This window comes from Neomonachus schauinslandi, chromosome 12, assembly GCF_002201575.2.
Source record: "Neomonachus schauinslandi chromosome 12, ASM220157v2, whole genome shotgun sequence".
In the NCBI taxonomy this organism is placed as follows: domain Eukaryota; kingdom Metazoa; phylum Chordata; class Mammalia; order Carnivora; family Phocidae; genus Neomonachus; species Neomonachus schauinslandi.
In genome coordinates, this window is record NC_058414.1 from 4,957,257 (window position 1) to 4,977,046 (window position 19,790).

General features: G+C 48.2%; 1 protein-coding gene across 1 annotated transcript in view; it reads right to left on the reverse strand.

Annotated features, from left to right (window-relative positions):
* COBL (cordon-bleu WH2 repeat protein) overlaps nucleotides 1–19,790 on the reverse strand; it is a 289,484-nt gene that overhangs the window by 71,417 nt on the left and 198,277 nt on the right. Inside the window, exon 8 of the mRNA XM_044920215.1 lies at nucleotides 6,894–7,032. Within this exon, the coding sequence (XP_044776150.1) occupies nucleotides 6,894–7,032 (139 nt within the window). The remainder of the gene's footprint in view (nucleotides 1–6,893; nucleotides 7,033–19,790) is intronic.

Genomic DNA, 19,790 nt, shown 5'->3' on the forward strand with positions numbered 1-19,790 from the left:
TGAACCAGTGTGTGCAATACAACATGGGGGTAAAGAGTAAACACCTGGATGGGGGAGGAATCTGGACTGCAGGCATGAGGCGTGGTGGGATGGGTCCCTGAGACCCCGGCCGGGTGTGTGGCTAGAGTGTGCAGAGAGTTCACATCCCTCTGATACCCAGGCGGAGCTGGAGGACGGGCTGCGTACGGGGGCCTCTTCAGTCAGAACACGCATTAGTGGGTGGTCACTGTATCTCTTCTGCCTACAAACCATTCGTTGGCTCAAAAAGAGTGCAGGGGTGGCAGATAAATGCGGCGCTGACCTAGAACACACGGTCTTCTCCATTTATCTTTGTTGCAGGTGAATGTGGCTTTCATGGCCACGTGCCAGGTATTGGTAACATGTTCAGCATGAAGACAGGAAACGAAGCATCTGTGCTTGGGCTCAGGGCTGACGTCCAGCGAGTTCTCGGGTCAGTGGAAGGGGAGGCTGTCAGCAGCTAGGTGGGGTATATCAGCAAAGCATGAGGATGGGGGCTGCACCAAGATCCAACAGAAGTCAGGGTCAGGGTGAGGGAAAATGGCCAGAACCAAAAGTTCTGGAGAGACATCAGAATGAAGGGTGGTGCTGTGTTCGACCCATTTCACGTCTTCTTGCACCTCCTTCATCTGTGTACAGACCAGCATCCATCAGCTCTTTCATCCTTCTTATCCCTGAGGTTGGCTGAGCTCACGGCTTTCAACAAAATGCATGTTTCCTCTTTTTAACAACCTGAGTGGACTATACTATCTGTATAACAAGGAATGTGCGAAGCCAAAGATGTGCCCGTAGGAATTTCTGGAATGGTGGGGAAAACTGGACGGGTGGTGGACAGAGCAGCAACTGAGGGTCAAGATACCCTAACGGGAATTCCTGCTGAACCTATCCTGTGATAAGACCCTGCGCCAGTGATGTAAGTCCTTTTGACTCAGTTTCCTCCAGTGACAGAACCTACCCCCCGCGCTGGGGTGGGGACTGAGCAAGATGTCACATGTGACATGCCTCGTGGACCACCCAGCCCTTGCAGGCACTCGGGGTCGGTCTCCACTAGAAGCACATCATTTCTTTTACAAGGAATGCAGGAGAAGTACAAGAGCTTAAGGCTGGCATAAAACCATCTCCACTCAGCTTCCTTCCACACTGCTGCAAATAGCCAGAAGTCTGACCAGAAGGTGAGACTGTATACGCCAGCAAGGGGCCCAAATTCACATCCAGCAGTTACGTGCCAACAGCCAATAGCCCCCTTGTGACAGGTGGAAGAAATACCCAGGTTTCAACATCTTGTGAAAAAATAAGACAGATGACAACACAGGGTTTGTTTTCCTTCACTGCTCTGAAGTCCCGAATCAAAGAAGGCAGGGTGCTTTCTGCCTGGTTGGGTAGGAGATCCCGGTTTTCGATGCTGCAAAAAGTGGTCAGGAAAGTTCTGCACGTTGGGTAAAATAGAAGCTCTGAGTTGGATGCATTCAGTTCTGGTGCAGGGGCAGCCAGGAGACAGGAGCAGGGAGCAGGAGGAGGAGGAGACTTTGTGGAGCCCCAGCTCCCTACCTCACAGGGCCCCTCTCCCCCCATCCCTCCCGCTCTTCTTCACTAGGTTACTGGCGTTTCCGAGAGGGGAAGAGGGTGGGGGGGATTATGACCGGAGGGCCAAGGAGAGTCTGATGACACGTCTGGGGAAATGAAGGCATGGGGAGAACACCATGGGCCCGGGAGCGGGGTGGGAGGGTGGGGCGAAACCATGAAGCAAGAAGATGGGGAACCTCATCCTTTGTCTGTTGCCTGGTTCCATTCTCTCTAAGGGAGGGGCGGGAAATGATTTCACAGCACCATAGAAACCCAGGAGGAAGCTCTCCTACCCAAGCCTGATGCCAGCCTTTGGAAGCAGCCCTCCCAAATCTCGCCTGCCAGTCTCCCCAGCAGACGCCACACACCGATGGTGTCCCCCAAGTGCAAGGAGGCCTGGGAGGAAGTGGGGATCTGCAGGTTTGCATCAGTTCAGGTGTGGGCAAGTATGCAAGGCCTGGCTGTCCTATCCACAATCTACTGGTCTTGCAACAATCCCCTAATTGCCATTTAGCTTTGCTGTTTTCCCTCGGCTATTCCTCCCCTCGCTGGATCGCCCAGGGTCCACAGGAGGATTCTGGGCATGAGGACAGCATCCACAGAGTTGGCCCCCGAAGCTCATGGGCTTGAGACCCACTCTCTTCAGAGACGGAACAGCTCCAGAGCTGTCTACACCTCGGCTGTTATCTTTCTGACTGAGATGTCTGATCCTTTACTTTTCCATACCCTGTAGACCTTATTTGCTTCCCAGAAGCATGTCCAACGTCAAGATGATCAAACATATTTGAAGGATGGAAAATAAGTATTTGTCAGAAAAGATGGAATGAATCAGGATTAGTTTTCCTACAGCAGTAGGTAAGTAATCCGACAATTATCTTCTTTACCCAGAAGCTGGCAGCGAGCTAATCATCATTTCCAAAGAAGACAGAAAGAGATCAAGGGGTCCACTGTCAGAAAAGTATGAACTTCCCAGCCAGAGGCCGCACCCACGCATGGGCCCCGGCTGCTCACTGGGCGGAGTGTAGAGTGGCGGACACTGTTTTGAGAATATGGTCCAGGATTGTGCCCCTTTATGATGAAGCATCGCTGCCAAGCTGAGTCATCCTCAAAGGGGCGAGCACGGGCTTGCCATGCTGATGACGCCATCAGAATACATATGGTTAAATATGTAAAATGATTACCCATCAGGAGGGAGGGTATTTATTATTCCATAAATACACAGTATTTATGGAAGTCCCAAAGAAACCTGAGGAGACAACGAAGACAGCCCGGTCTCAGCCAGGGTGCGACAAGAAGTAGAAAACAATGAGACTTTAATTCTGGCTATTGCTAGACGGAACTCAAGCTCTTTCCCCTTCTGCTGCCTCTGTTTCCCTTTCTGCAGGGTAGCACTCCTACCGCTTGGTCGCTGACCATACGATTCAAAGGTCCTCATTCATAAGTCCCCCCAGGTCTTGAACACGGCTCCCCTCTGCACTCTCAGCTTGCCGGAGTGAGCTCACCAACAAAATCCCATAATTGCTGAGCTGGACTGAGTGGGCTCTTGCTACCTGCAGACTTCTGAGGTTAGTTCTAATTTGAGGAACAGTAGCTCCTAGCTGACTGTCTTCACCCACACAGTGCGATTTTGGCCGAGGTCTGACCGCAGTGTGAATGATTAATGAGTTAAGTCATTCTTTATGGGCACCTGCATGGCATTCCGAGCGCATTCACTGTTAAATCGGACACACTGCATTGAGCATTTAGAAAGAAAAGCTGGAGAGGAACGTCACAAACACCCCAAAGCAAGAATGGAAAGTCTGGAAACCCAGCCCTGATACCGGTGAGCGGAGAGATGGGCAGTTGACATATGGGAAAGAAAACAAGAGGCACGTACGTGTGGGTCTCAGGTCCGAGGCCTCGGAACCAGTACTCTCCCCAGGAAAGCCGAGAGGCTCCGCCACGTCTGTGTCAGGAGGAGGGTAGGGTGGGGGCAGGGGGAGCACTAACTGGGGGGGGCCCCCGAGCAGAGCCTCTGGGAGGCTTTTGTGGCACCTGCCGTCCAACACCTACATGGAATCAACAGGGGCGACTTCAGAAGGTAAGCCCGAAGACTCTCCGCCCTCCCACGGAAGGCACACAGCCATCGCTCACCCGGGCATCAAAAATAACCTCATGGCACCGAATCCAACCACACCCAGCACCAAATCCAGCCATACCCGGCGCCAGATCTGACCACACTCGGTACCAAATCCAACAGCACTCGGTACTGAAGTCAACCTCGCTACGCATCAAATTCAACCACACCTGCCACGAAATCCAGCCACACCCGGTATCAAATCCAACCACACTTGGTACCAAATTGAGGCCCATTAGGCACCAAATCCAGCCTCATGGCACCAAATCCAACCACACCTGGTATCAAAGTCAACCTCACCGTGCACCAAATTCAACCACGCCTGCCAACAAATCCAGCCACGCCCGGTATCCAAATTCAAACTCACTAGCCATCAAATCCAACCTCATGGCCCCAAATCCTGCCTCACTCATGCTTTAACATTTTACACACACAGTGTCCTCTCCTTGAGCCAAACTGAAAATACCTACTTGTTTGCAATTTGTTTCTGGCAGGCACAACTACTCCCAAATGCCGGGCTTGAAATGATTCTTAAAAGCCCCCTCGGCAGCTCTGTTGCGTTAAAAGGAACTCCTTTTATACATGTTAGTTTTTATTGGGGATTATTTTTTTTTTAGCTTCCTCTTGTTATTTTTACCTGTTAACTATTGTGGATTAAGCAGCCACTAAATCAGCTTACCTCTTTAAGCCCATTTATATCAGCAATCTGTTCCACTGTTTGGGGTAATAATTTTCAAACTTTGTTTTGAAAAGGGTCCCGACTTGGAGAAAGAGTTAGAGGGGGCATCTCTGTTTCATCTGACCTCTGGAACCCTTGGGGCAGCCCCTTCTTTGCTCTGCTGACACCTGGGGGATCCACTTGCCATTTTATAGAAATGGCTTTCTTCTGCTAATAAGATTTTTGAAGGTCAATGACTTAATATAACAAAGCCATATATATCCCTTGTGCCATAAATCATACTTCCCAGTATTTCTTTGAAAAACGTTTTCAAGCTTTTATGTTTGGAGTCATGTAGTAACTAAGAGACTCTGTGCTTCATGCCTGCCATCAGATTATTAATAAATAAATATTAAGAAATATAATTTCTTCATCAAGAGACATATCCACTTAGTCCTTCTCTTGATTACAGTTCTCTAGATGTGGGAGAAGAGTGATGTCCCCATGGCTAGACATCATTTGTCACCTCAAAGTGCAAAGAAGCCACAAGCCATCAGGATGAGCACTGTCTGGTTGGTCCACGGAAGTCACCCCCAAGGGCAAGGCATGTGGGGAGAACAGGCTTTGTCCTGGAAGCTTCTCTCTACCAGAAGGCTCAGTTTTGTTTGCCAAGGAACTTGGGTCAGACCCAAATCCAACCAATACCATTTTAGTGCAAGTTTCAATTTTTTTCCCCCTCTTATATCTAGGTAGCTGAATAAAAAGATGCTCGTTTGTGTGGGGTGTGTGGGCAGGGGTAACTTTTCACATTTGTATCTGTTAATGTAAAGCCTAGACTTCGGTTAACAAAGTTCAGCTTGCGGGATCGCTAGCGTACCGTTACTTCACGGGGATCCCTGATGGGGATGGAAGTCTCCCTTAAAATTGTTACCAAGACCTCTACCATCCTCCTGACCTCTCAAAGTATTCAAGGTCACTGCCAGCCCGAAGGGAGCTTCTGGCTTCCTTCTCAATCTTCACAAACCAAAGTTGACAGATGAGAGAGAGGCTCGTAGTGAATTACTACCGTCCATACCTCCTCCCTGTAATGTGCTCCTTAGAGCGGGACTTGTCCGTACAGTTTTCAGTTTCCAAACATCGACCTCCCTCTCCTGAACAACCATGGGCACTGGCTGCCTGCCCGCACCCGGGCCAGGTTCTCCAAGCGTGGGGACACGAGCCGGCAGTCAGTCCTTCACAGCTGATCGGGAGGCCCTCCCTTGGTCTGAAATGGGCTGTCTGGCCTGGAGGTTGGCACGACTCAGCCGCATCCACACTACCACCTACAGTGGATGCTTCTTACGAGTGCAAGCAGGAACCATAAATCTGAGGGCTGTCATCCCTTTGCCACAAGAGTGGGCGAGAGCTCGGCAGGGAGAACAGGGGTCTCGTCACGGAAAAGGAGACAACGAGGTTTATTTTGAGAAGCTGCTGATCATGGGTTCTGTAAATCTGGTAGTATTTTCCTCTGGTCAAGAGGATGAACTGGCATGAAACATAGACTATGGTTCCTTAGGATCATCACTTCCCTGGTGGCGAAATGCTGAGACACGAACAGGGAGGTGTTGCCTGGGGGGAAAATGGCTGACACACAGCCAAGCAGCTTGTATTAGAGTTTCGGACACTGACAATGTACGCGCTTATCCTTGGGAGTCTTCCTTTTGGGGGCCACAGTCATGGGGTCTAGGGGAGAATGTGAGGGTGCCCTATGGAGTAAAGTAGCATCAGGCCCACATGGCCATCGGATGGCCTCTGTAATGAGCTGATGCACCTGTAATCACAGGGCCTTGTCTCAGGCAACCCCCGCTCCTCAAGAGCAACATCTGTTCCTACATAAATGAAATTGCAAACATGGACTGGCTTAAAATTAAATGAACCATCCCCGACTCTTGGATCTAGAGACCCCTGCCACGTCTCTCTCTGCCACCTGTAACATGAGGAGGTGGCATTTAATGATCTAACATGTCTCTCTGCTCACAGATATTACGGTTCCATCCTTTTTCCTTTTGGTTCCTTGTTCCCAAAAATATCAGGGTGTGTGTTTGCTACACATGTAAAAGCGGAGGTCGATTTCAAACAGGGTGGTCAAGAAATTAGGGAACTACTGTCAACTGATCTATAAACCTCCTGGGGACTAGAGGTCTTTCAAAACAGCCTCCACAGACGTCATCCTAAGAACACACATTCTTCCATCAGGGAGACACACACATGCGCGCACTCGCCGGTCTGGCGCCGCTCATCTCCTCTCGAGCACCCTCAGCCATCCTCCACCCTTTCCGCCTGCCCCCCACCTCCGAGCCTCCATGATGCCCGGAAAATATGCCTGTAAGATACTAAGTGAACCCTCAGGTGTTTATTTCCAGACTTTCTTTCCTTAGCATAAATATTTTCCGAGTTAATGCCATAGTGGAGGACGCGACTGCAAGAGTTAATAGCAGTGCCAGAATTCCACGCAAGACCAGGCTCAGGGGCGTGCAGACGGCAGCTCGGCGCACTCACCCGTGGTGCTCTTCCTGTTCTCCTCCCTGTCCTGCGTGCGAGGGGGCACCAGGGGGCTTGGCGTCGGGGGCTGTGGCGTCGGGGGGGCTGGCGCTCGCCTCTTCTTTTTCTGCAGGTCAATCTGGGACCCCAGAGATACCTGGGAAGCACAGAGAAAGGTGACAGTGTCAGAGAGTGGGGTGCACAACTCAGAGAAGCTGGCCTATGGGATGCGGTGCTCTAAGGAGCGTTGGTAGATTGCCAGGTTCCTTTCTGGGGTCCCAGGGCAGGTGGTGGATGCCCTGGTGTGAGGGCTTGCCGTGCGGCTCAGGAGCGGCCCCGAGGTGGCCCAAGGATGCTCACAGACATCCCAAGACCCCTCTGAGCTGGGGGAGCTGGGGCTCTGCCCCAAATTGCCAAGGGATTTCAGGCCAGTCAGGGGACTTAGTAACTTCCCCTCAGAATAAATATGAGAAAGGGGACCCTTCGCCCTTCGTTAAATGCAGAAGAGAACCAGTCCTTCTGGAAACTTGAGCAAGGGCTGCCATGATGTGCACCCATGCAGCGGGAGAGCAGAAGGGCCTGGCTCAGGGCTCACTGTGCCTGGAATTCCGCTTGTTCCCCTGCCCCTGCATGTTCCCGAGCAGCCAGGACTAGTCACTGTCCACAGATGGGCCACCCATGCACCGGAATTACAGTGAAGTTTGTCAGACTGTGGCTCACGGTGTCAGCCTAGGGGATGTCAAGCTCTGTCCACGCAGAAACCCTGCTCCCACCGAAGAATTGTCCCAACGACAAATTCACAGCTTCGAAAGGCTGCATAAAGACTGCATGTTCTCCTCTCTTCCCCAATACAAAGTTTTCATCCGTTCATTCTCATCGATGGATTTCAATGCACTGCATTTGAACGTGCAGTGTGTGCAAATAAGGAAAACCATTTACTCTGCTGTGTCCCTGCACTCAGGGAGCCCACAGCTGAGTCCCTGCCTGGGGTCGAAACAGTCCCTGATGGCTCAAGGGCTCGTTGTGGGAGGGCTGCCTACCAACCCCACCCCGGTGTGGATCTGTTCTACCCCTGGTGCTCCCTGGTTTAGGAACGCAGGCTCCCAGCGTGTGTGCTGAACTGCGCGCATGCCCCACTTCCATAGAAGGCAACGTCCTCTTCTGGGCTGGGCCTGGTGTTTCCTGTGTTTGTACGTGTGTGTGTAAAGAGTCTCCTTTTAAATTTTTCTCAGTAATACACATTTATTGCAAAATAAATTTATATTTAAAAACTACATAAGCAAAAGAAAGAAAAACAAGTCACTTTGTTAACACTCGGATTCTAACTACTAACAGTTGGCATACATTTTTTGGTCTTTACTTTTTTTTTTTTTTTAGATTTTATTTATTTATTTGAGAGAGAGAACAAGCACAAGCAGGAGGAACGGCAGGCAGAGGGAGAAGTAAGTAGGCTTCGCACTGAGCAGGGAGCCCAATGTGGGGCTCGATCCCAGGACCCTGGGACCACGACCCGAGCCGAAAGCAGAGGCTTAACCAACTGAGCCACCCAGGTGTCCCTGGTTTTTACTTTTTCTTTTCAAAGTCATATACTTTCCACCCTTCTACTACAATACACAACGTCCACCTCCTTTACCCATACAGCTCTGTAATATATTTCATGGAAAACACAGACAGAAGGAAAATCAAGTCACTCCACAAAGCTCAGAGCCTAGCCAGCACCTCATGGTCCACACTGCCCCCACTCCAGAGGAACCACTTCAAACCCTCTCTTTTGACGTTTACTCTGTTTTTAAAAATAATACGCTTATTCTGCTATTTCTTGATTTCCCCATGTTAGATACTGGCTTTCTACTCCAGAAGAGGAAGATTTAGCTCCCTGACACACACACACACACACTCACAGTTCCTCCTCAATCTTTCCAGAACTTATGGCTCAGGGTTAAATTAACACTATCTAGTTCTACATATATAGTTATAATAGATTTAATTCCATCAAACAGAAATCTTCAAGAGGAAGTTTCTCCAGCTGAGACGTTTCACGTCTATGTTGATGTTTTCTTTCTGGGTCATTTTGATTTCTCTGAACTTGGTAACTGATTTGTTTTCTAACTTTTTCTTCTGGGTTTCCTGGAAATGGCTTTTCCTCGACTCAGCTGTTTTTCTCCCTTGTTTTCTGGATCCCAGGCCTTTTTAAAAATTGACTTCCTTGTTAGAGTGGGGCTCAGGCTCTGTCAGCTTTCCAAGGCAAGATGTACGTGAGGTGACTCTAGGAGACCTTCAAAATCTATGACTGTTTCTATGCTGTTCTCCTCACCAGCCGGTCATAGATGCTGGCTCTGTTTTCTTCGTGTGGTCCGCTTCCCCTCTACGAGCTTTAAGGACCCTCTCTCGTCCTTGGAGCCCCGAAATGTCTGACAGCATGCCCTGGGCTGGAGTGCTCTCCACCCATGGTCTGGGGTATTTGTGGAACCCTGCAATCTAGAAATCCTTTAATGCTGCAGACTGTTCTAGCATCATTCCTTTCAGATTTCTTCTTCCCTCTGTTTTCACTGTCTCTCCCTGGGTTCTGATTATTGAATACTGAGGGTTCGAAATCAATTTTCTAACTTTTCTTGAATATTTTTGCCTAATTAAAACATTTTCCTCTTTCTTGGAAATTTCCTTTACCTCATCGTCCAACTCTTGAATTTTTAAAACTCTGTGACTATGTTTTTATTTCCAAGAGCTCCTTCCTGTTACGTATTTTTTAAATAGTATCATGTCTTCTTTCCTGGATACAGTATCTTCTCTTTTCTCTCTGAGGCCATTGTTTATATTTGTTAAGACGCTTTTTTTTTTTTTTTTCTTTTTATGCATTGTTGTTTCCTGCACGTTCCTTTCTCCCTCTCTCTGTCTTAGCGTCTGTCTGTCACATTCTGGCCTTTCCTCAATTTCTGGCAATCCTTGGCCAATTGCTTATAATTGTGTGTTTCTGGGGACAGAGTCTCTTTGACACACCAACAGGTTTCCCTGCAGGTGCCTGGGCAGAAATCCAGTTAGCTCACAGGGGGATCCCTAAATGCACTTATCTGCAGGATTCTCTTCCATGCAGTAGGACCTTCCAGCCTCCTGCCAGAGGTGGGAGCTGGCCTTGCAGAGCGGGAGTTTGGGGGACAGCCCTGGACCCATTGGGCGTGTGCTTCTCCTTTCTCCCGGTGCACAGTACTCTCTGTGTAACTCAGGTCCTGGAGGCAGCCTCTCAGTTCTTTCTCCTGTGGGGTCTGGCACACCTCCCGCTGTGTGTGGCCAGAGGGGTCGGGGGTCTTACTGCTTCACATACACACATCCACTGTCCTTGGTTCCTTCTACCTGCTGGTGTGCACAGGAACTGGGACCCCACTGTCCCCACCTCGCCAGGCCCTGCTCCCTGCCGCTGGGTCTCTCCAGCCAGAGGTCAGCCCTCAGCTGCTTCTGCTTTGCTGGGAATTTGACACAGTCCACCCAACCTAGTTCCCAGTGTCTACTGACCCCTTACTGCTCCTTCTCGCCTTCTCTTTGTTGTAGTGGGCTAATACTCTGCATTCATTTTAGTGGGGCTTCAAAAGGAGACAGAGGGACTAACTCATTTTATCACCCGTATTTCCCTATATATTTTTAAAAGGCTGTCTGGTAAGGCATGGGATCCGTGAGCCAGAATTAATTCAGTCAACTCCATTAAGATTGTTTGGTTTTGGCCAGTAAAAATTAGACTTCTTAGCACACCCTGAGAGTTTTATCTTTTCTTGCCTTTCTTCTTCTTTCTTGTCTTTTTCTTTTTTAGCGTTCCATAAGTCCCTTTACTAGAATGTCTGAGGTAAGGAACATGTAAGATTGGAGGGACACACCAGTTCTAAATTGCTTCCCCAATTTTAAGAATCCTTGTCATGTGCTTAGCTCAACCTGAGTTTGTGATGAACTCACCAGGGCTCTTGCAAATAAATGGATAGCAAACCTTTCCACGTTTCTGTTAATATCTGTATGTTACTTTGGTCCATTGTTCTGTCTTGGGCCCCAGTGCTGGACTCTCAGGAGACCCTGTTTTGCTGTGCCCTTTGCCAGGCGCTCTTGGGTAAGGGGCGGGACACTTACCCTATCACCTACACCCTCAGAACCCTGCCTCTGCTTCCCACCCAGTCACTGATGCAAATGTTGAAAGGCATAGAGCTTTGGCTCTGATACCTGGATTTCTTCCTTTGGGGTTGAAATCAATTCATCAATTAATGGTGATTGTTCACATGCGATAGATTTACCCACGTGCATCATTTTCAGGTTCACATTTCTCAATGTCCTTATTTTTAAAAGATGAGAGACTTTGTTAAATGCCATTCCTCCCCTTATTCCTTTCATTAAGGAGCAAGCAGGTGTTGGCTCCTTATCCTGTGACAAGAATTGCAGTGGATTCAAAGACATGAAAACTTTCTGACCTCAAGTTGTTCACAGTCTAATGAAGGAGACATAATTCTATAACATTTACACAATCTCCTAGGCTGGAAACACTGCCCAAAGCTGTAATTTGGGGCTTACTTGGGGACATGGTTCCTTCTGGGAATTCACGCTGGTTAATCAGAGCCCACTAAGCTCCCACTATATCTATATAATAATGACACGTTCCAGAATTCTGCTGAGTGTCGACATCAAGGTGGAGATAATTGGAAGAGAGGGGCAGGGAAGCAGTTCTGGCTTACCCAGTCTGGTAAAGCAATTCACTTGTTGAAAAAAGTTCTGGCTCACTACTTGTTACAAACTTTGGAGAAGCATCATGGCATTCCTGGAGGTTTGCTGAGATGGTCCAGCTTCGCCAACAGCATTCCTCTTCCCAGAGGTAAGGACAGACCACTCAACAAACATTTGTTGAAGACCACCTAGTTCCCAGATATAGAGCGACTCCTGATCAATTAAGATAACATGCTTGGAAAGCGTTTGGCAAGCTCTGAGACCACTAATCGAGACGAGTGCTAATGGGCAAAACATTTTTTTTTTCCTGGAGCTTTTGTTAGTTTAACCTGTTTAAACAGAAATGTTCTAGTAGATGTACTTACAGACTTCAAGGAAATACTATTTACAATAGCTGCAAAGATTTAGTAAATATTTACTAGGGGTGCCAACTGTATCCAAACACAACTACCTCAAAAGAGCTAATTTTCCTAAGTCTGTTTGGTAAAGGAAGAAACAAGCTCTGCAGCTTACGGCAGATAACTTGCCCAAGGCCATACAGCTAATGAGTGGACAGAGTTGGTACTTGAGCTTTGAGTCCAAGCGTTCCTTGGAAGAAATAACTCCTGCGGTTTGGAATGGAAATGTCTATCCCTAGGAGTCCACACACAACTAACACCCATGGAGTTCTCATTGTCCCACACGGCAACCTATCCACCTACAGGGTGGAAACAATTTGTGCTGGAGAGAGTTGCTTCAGAAAACACTTCTTAGACCTGAAGCACATCTGTATGTTCTTCAAGGAACATGTGAAATCCGGGGGAGGGGAAGTTCTGCTTTAAAGAGAATGGGTCGGACTCTCACCACGAGACACAGAGCCTCCTGCTGCCACCTTGCTCCTGGAGCTTGCTCAGGGCGTGGCATTTTGTAGGAATGTGAGAAAAAGCGGTTCGTGCCTGTGTGTGTGTGCATATGTGCGTGCATGTACGTGTGTGTGAATATGCATATGTGTGTGCATACAGGTGTGTGTGCACACATGTGCGTGCATGTGTGTTTTCCATGTTCCTTTACAGTTTTTATCTATATGAATATGACATTCACATTATTTTTTTAGGGAAATGGACATATCCCTCTAGGTTTTAAGTGTTTGGGCTAAAGGACAGAGACATGAGTAGATTTGAGGGTCTATGTTATGAAATAAAATTAGTACAGCTCAGTACCTTGCAGACATTTATGTGTTCATTCATTCCTTCTTCCTTCCATCCACCCATCCACCCACCCATCCACCCATTCATTCATCCATTCATCCATGCACCCACCTATCTGTATCATCCATCTATCCATCCATAATTCATGCACCCACCCACACACCCACTCATACACCCACCCATCTACCCATCCACTCATCCATTCACCCAAGCACCCCCCATCCATATCACCAATCCACCATCCATCCATCCATCCATCCATCCATCTATCCATATCATCCATCTATCCAGGCATCCATCCATCCCTATCCATCCATCCATTCACTCATCCATCCAAACACTTGGGTACTTGATGCCAAGCTCCAGGCTAGGCACAAACCAGTGAGGGAAGGAATACCAGGTACCTTTCTTCCAGCCACACTGAACTGGTGGCTCACTGTGCTTGGCAGTGTTGTCTTGAGTCCCTGCTTTCTGCCCTTCCCAGAATGCCCTTCCTTGTCCAACGCTTCTGTCAGTCTTCTGCCCCTCCTGAAATCTTCCTCAGTCTTCAGGAAGCCCCCTGAAATTTCCCGGGTGGGTGTTAATGGCCTGTCTCCTATGCTTCAATAGCAGGTGGTTCCAATGTATGAGCAGTGCCCTGCTGGAGCTCCATCCTCACTGCCTCCCCTGCCTAGTTCAGCTCCTATAAGCTTGGAACAGGAAAGGGTCTGTCTTATAAGCTCTCAATTTCCACAATCCCTAGCCTCATGCTTCTGCACTTTAGGAATCAATAAATGTGTGTGGAATACAAGAAAGACTAAAGGAGACATTCTATATAAATGTGGCATGCTGTGGAGGGAGTTTATAAATATTGTTTTTCAGCCAGAGCCCTCAAGTCTAACACAACCCTAGCCCCATATCTCATCTCTCTCTTATTCAAAATGAAAATACCCTACTGTTTTTACGTAGGTCCAAATGAAAGTCATATATTCTCACTGAAAACAGTTTGAATAATAGAGGGGCATATCAAGTGCTAAGTGACATCTTCCTTTCCTCTGCTCCCAAGAGATAACTTCTATTAAAGCATGACATGCATCTCCTTAGGCTTTCTTTCTGTGCATCTAGCTACATGAATATTGATAAAAATGAGAGCATACTCTCTTGATGGCAGCGGCTTTTGTCATCTACACCACTGCTAGGCGTAGGTCTCCCTGACGTCTTGAGGTCGGGAAGGGTCCACCCTGTGGGGACCACCTGTTTTTATCTGTCCTCCAGGTTTGGCATTTGATTTGTTGCTTTGTTGTGTTTGATTTGTTGCTCTTTCAAATTATATTGCAGTGAGCGTCCTCACCTAGTTATCTTTTCCACTTTGTTTATTCCCTTATGATCCCACTCCATAAACTTGCTGGCTCACCAGCAATATGATTTTTTAATTTCATTTTATTTTTATTTTTTTAAAGATTTTATTCATTTATTTGACAGGGAGAGACACAGTTAGAGAGGGAACACAAGCAGGGGGAGTGGGAGAGGGAGAAGCAGGCTTCCTGCGGAGCAGGGAGCCCGATGCGGGGCTCAATCCCAGGACCCTGGGATCATGACCTGAGCTGAAGGCAAATGCTTAATGACTGAGCCACCCAGGCACCCCACAATATGATTTTTAAATGAACTGAAATCAGAATCTAGAAGAGATACCCACCCTTGCATGTTTATGGCAGAGCTATTCACATTGGCCAAGATGTGGAAAAACCTTAAGTTTCCGTTGACAGATGAACGGGTAAAGCATAAAAGGGCTATTCATACAAGGGGGCAGCACTCAGCCTTAAAAAGGAAGGGACTTCTGCAGGCTGTGGCGACATGGATGGGTCTGCAGGACATTATGCAAATGGAAACAAGTCGGATAGAGGGACAAATACTGCATGATTGCACTTACAGGAGGCATCTGAAGCAGGCAAACTCAAGGAACCAAAGTGCGGGGGGCGGGGGGCTGCCAGAGGCCGGGGTGGGGGAAATGGGACCTACCACTCAATGGGCCTGAAGTCTCCATCAAGCCAGGTGAAGAAGCTCTAGGGATGTGCTATGCACCTGGTGTCTCCAGCAACATAACCTACTGTGTGCTGGAACACTGAAAAGCATAGATTGCCCGTGAAGAGCTCTTAGCACAATAAAACACAAACTGAAATAAACACATGATATGTGCCGCCCGATAGGCCCCCAACAAGGCTGTATCAGCTTAAACTCTCACCAACGGCCCCTTCCTCCCACTCAACAAGAGTCGGTGAAAAGTGCCCTGATCCTTTTAAAAATCTATGTTCTTTGAATACAAGGATCAGCGATTTTTATTGACTGCTGTTTATCTGTGTGCGAGACAGAAAGACGTTGACTATGCTTTATTTCTTCTCTCTCGCGTCCATGGTGTTGGCCTTTTCTTAGTGATCTCCCCTAACTTACACATACACTGTGAATAGTGTCCCCAGTTCATCACAGACTTCTAATTTTCTGTACTTTACTCTTTTAGAATGTAAAAATCTATCTGATTCAATCTGTCAGGATTTTCCACCTTTTTTGGAGGGTTGGGGGTGGATTCTAACCCTTTGTCATCCCAAGAAAGGGATTCTTGCTTCCAAATTTAAAGATTCCTATTGTTTAAAGAGTAGTTTAAGTTTAAAGTATTCCTGGTTGAATTTTTTACATTTTTACTTTAAATCAACCTGGACTCAATTTTGCTCTGTGTTCTACATTTTCTCCACATGTTAAATTAGCTTACAACGCAAGTGATGTTTGTTTCATAAATCTGCATGTACCTCCATCATTGTACAACAAAACCCAGTAATATTCCACGCAGAATAAGGGGTGACTCATATTTCCTGTACTTACTGAAGCACCTCTTCCACGGAGGATCTGGCCTGCTGGAAATCTCACTCCTCAAAATCCAGATCCCAGGGGACCCGCTCGTGTCTGGGGCATGCTGCCGGAGGGTGCCCTGCCTGCCTGCCTGTCCCCAAGGGCACCTGATCTCATCTCCACTGAACAGTGATTGTAGACCCAACATGTCCTGCAGAGAGTCAGGGTCAAGTCTAAGAAGAGAGAGTAGTTGGTGATGCATTCTAGACAGCCTTCCCTCTAAACTGCTTAAATAATTTCTAGAAAAGGGAATTCATACTTAAAGAGATATATTTTTTACCGTTTGAGGTAGGTATTTCTTTACTGTGTTCTCTTCTCTGGGGACACCAGGACATCAGTTCTTTAGTATAATGAGGTTGCTCCAGATTAAAACTTAAACCTACACTTTAACCTCTTTGTCTTTAACAGAATGATTATTTACATATAATTTTCCTTCAGGTCCCCTGGTACTTTTAAGATGAGCAGCGCAAAGATTATGAACCAGAACAGCCTAGAAAAGCATCTCAGCTTTGATTCACTGCTATGTCCTTAGTACCAGGAACTGTCCTTAGAATATCTGGGATGCTCACTAAATGTTCGCTGAATGAGGGAGTGTTGTTACCAGAAGCATCCATGTGATTAAAGCAATACTTTTTTTTTTTTTTTTCTTGACAGGTGCACTCATCTAATGACTTTGTGAATGCCATTATGTCTCAGACACTACTCTCACCACTGAGAGTAAGAGATGAGCAAGGGGCGCCTGGGTGGCTCAGTCATTAAAGCGTCTACCTTCAGCTCAGGTCATGATCCCAGGGTCCTGGGATCGAGTCCCACGTTGGGCTCCCTGCTCAGCGGGAAGCCTGCTTCTCCCTCTCCCACTCCCCCTGCTTGTGTTCCCTCTCTCGCTGTGTCTCTCTCTGTCAAATAAATAAATAAAATCTTTTTTAAAAAAAGAGAGAGATGAGAAAGACAGGACCTTGGGGCTGGTTTTGTTGGAAGGGTTGTGGGTGAGGATCAAATTTCTGGCTGAGGTCCCTGTGCGGATGATGGACTTGCTCCTTGCCATGGGGGACACCTGTGGAGAAACAGGTTTACGTGGAAGTCAAGGCTCTCAGTTTTGGACACATCGATGGGGCCTTCTGGTAGATATCCGGGGAGAGAACAGGCTGGAGGTGTTCAACTGGCCCCCTGCTTGCACCCCGCACCCTTCCCGCCCGGCCGCGGCACCGGCCACAGCTCTGCTCAGGATCTGCAAGCACCTCCCAACTCCAGGTGAAACGCCTCAATTACTACGCATTATGTCGCAGTACACATGGGGGGGGGGGCATAGACATCCCTGCAAGGTCCACGATCCTGTTTTCACTGGTTCCAGATATAGCCTCAGAAGCAGATTGCTGGATCATACAGTGATTCTACTTCTAGTTTTCTGAGGACCCTCCATACTGGTTTCCAGAGTAGCTGCACCAGTCTGCATTCCCATCAACCCTGGGACGAGATGCCGGAGGACCAGCCCCTCTGATGCCAGAGGCGTCCTTCAGTGTAGGAGGGGTCCCCTTTCTCTGCATCCTCGCCAACATCTGTTTTCTTGTGTTATTAATTTTAGCCATTCTGACGGGTGAGGTGATATCTCACCCTTGAATAATGTGGGACTTACGGCCTCTGACTTCTGCATTGTTGAAAATCTGCATGTACCTTCTGACTCCCCATAACTTAACTACCAATAACCCATAGCTGACAGGAAGCCTTACCGATTACATAAACATTCGGTGATCACATATTTTGTATGTTATGCGCATCATACACTGTGTTCTTACGAGAAAGTAAGCTAGAGAAAAGAAAATGTCATTCAGAAAGTCCCAAGGGAGAGAAAATACACTTACAGTAGCGGTATTTATTGAAAAAAATCCACAGCTGTTCAAACCTGCGTTCTTCAAGGGTTAACCATATACTAATTACCTTGAGAATGGGATGATGTGAGATAAGTCAGAGAAAGACAAATACTGTGTGCTCTCATTTACTGTGTAATCTAAAAAAGCCAAACTTGTAAAAACAGAGAGTAAAGTGACGGTCATCAGGGGCTGGGAGGCAGGGGACAAGGAGATGATGTGGGACGACCTTGGCATCAGCAGTAAATAAATCCTGGAGATCTAATGCACAGTACAGTGAACACAGGCCCCAATGCTGTATCCTAACCATTATACCTGCTAAGAGACCAGATGCTTATTACTCCCAGCACAATAAAAAGCAATGATAAGGGGCGCCTGGGTGGCTCAGTCGGTTAAGCGACTGCCTTCGGCTCAGGTCATGATCCTGGAGTCCCTGGATCGAGTCCCACATCGGGCTCCCTGCTCGGCAGGGAGGCTGCTTCTCCCTCTGACCCTCCTCCCTCTCGTGTGCTCTCTCTCATTCTCTCTCTCAGATGAATAAATAGAATCTTTAAAAAAAAAAAAGCAATGATAATTGTGTGATGTGATGCAAGTGATTTCGCTACAGTGACAATCATTATGGTATATAAATGCACCAAAGCTCCGTACACCTTAAATTCATACCATGTTGTATGTCAAATACATTTTAACCACAAAAGAGGGAAACTCCAGAGTCCTGACTGTGCCAGAGTCACCTGAACCCCCACCTCGGAGTCCCCTATTGTACTATTCTCTGCTTCCAGGCTGTCCCTGTCTGTCCCCAGCCTGCCCTCCCCCGAAGTGTGCTCTGTCCCCCGTCCACGGAGCCTGCTGACCAGCCCTGAAAGCTGCCCACTGTCTGCCACCCATTCTCACTCACCCGCTTTCTCTCCCAGACACATTACTCTTACATTTCTGTGCACTGGTTGACGGTCTCCTGCTCTCGAACAGAATCTCCAGAAGAGACTGTTACTCGCGCCTTCTCCACACAGACTACAGTGTGTGGCACCAAGTGGGTGCTTCGTACTGACTGACTGACTGACTGACTGACTGAATGATGGAGTGCATGTAAATGCTGCTGGAGGGATCCAGGGGACTCCTGGAGGGATCCAGGGGACTCCAGCGTGTGGAAGAGAGGGAAGGCATACAGGCTGGAAAGTTCTCTGGGAAGAGGGAGGCCACCCTGGGACCAGATGCCGGAGGACCAGCCCCTCTGATGCCAGAGGCGTCCTTCCCAGGCCCCTGGCAGAAGCAGGAGACAGAATGCAGGATGCCAGAGGGGAGTGAGCTCTGGGGAGAGGGGAAGCTCCGCCCCCGGCGACAGGGCTGTGGGCAGACCTGCGGGGCCAGGGCCCACAGGGGTTTGCACCTGGGGCAGCTCCAACCTGCAGCACCACGTGACCGGGAGCCCAGTGGGACAGCGGGGCTGGCCCAGCTCTGGTCTTCGGGGTATGTGCAGAGATTGTGCAAGAATCCAGGCAGGCCACGACGATGCTGGCCACAGAGCAGTGCCTTCAGGGAAGGAAGGCGAGGGACAAGTAAAGAAAGAAGCAGAATTCCAAGTTGGGGGCTTTGGGGCAAAGAGCATGAGGAAGGCCCTAGAACCTGGCCTGGGCTTGCCCCATTGGGCACATTTCTGTTTGTGTTTGCTAGTTCCTGACCGTGGACTTATCCATGTCGCCTTGATTTGCTCAAGAATGCTTCCCTTGCAGCACAGCTCAGGCCAGCCCCCAGCTCCATCCCGCTAGCCCATCTGCCCTCCAGGGGGGTGAAGGATACCCGCTCCCTCCATCCCTCTCCAGGTGAGAGAGGCCTTATGGCAACAGCGCTCAGGTGTTCATAATAATGCTCCGCTTTCCTTCTGGGAATTTGGGCAGGGGTTCGAGGAGACGGTGACATTGTATCCTGATCTTACAGGAAGCATTTGGGGGCACTCTGCACCTCGCAAGGCTCCCCAGATCCTACGCTGCTCACCAGTGAAATGTAACAGAAAATGCAGGGACTCCGAATTTTAGACTTCCCTGTATAGTTTTCCCCTCACAAGTTAATCTTTCCGTCCATCGGTATATACCACCATTTTATTTTGTTCACCATAAATAAAATATTGATCCTGTGTGAGCAAACAGCATCCTTCCTGTAAGCAGTGTCCTAGCTCGGTGTCATCTGGGTGAACAGATGGGGCAAATTCGAATTGAACCGATATGCAGCCACTTCCCTCCTAAATTACGAAAAAAAAAAAAAAAAGTTCTTCCAGGAACTTCCAAACCACACAT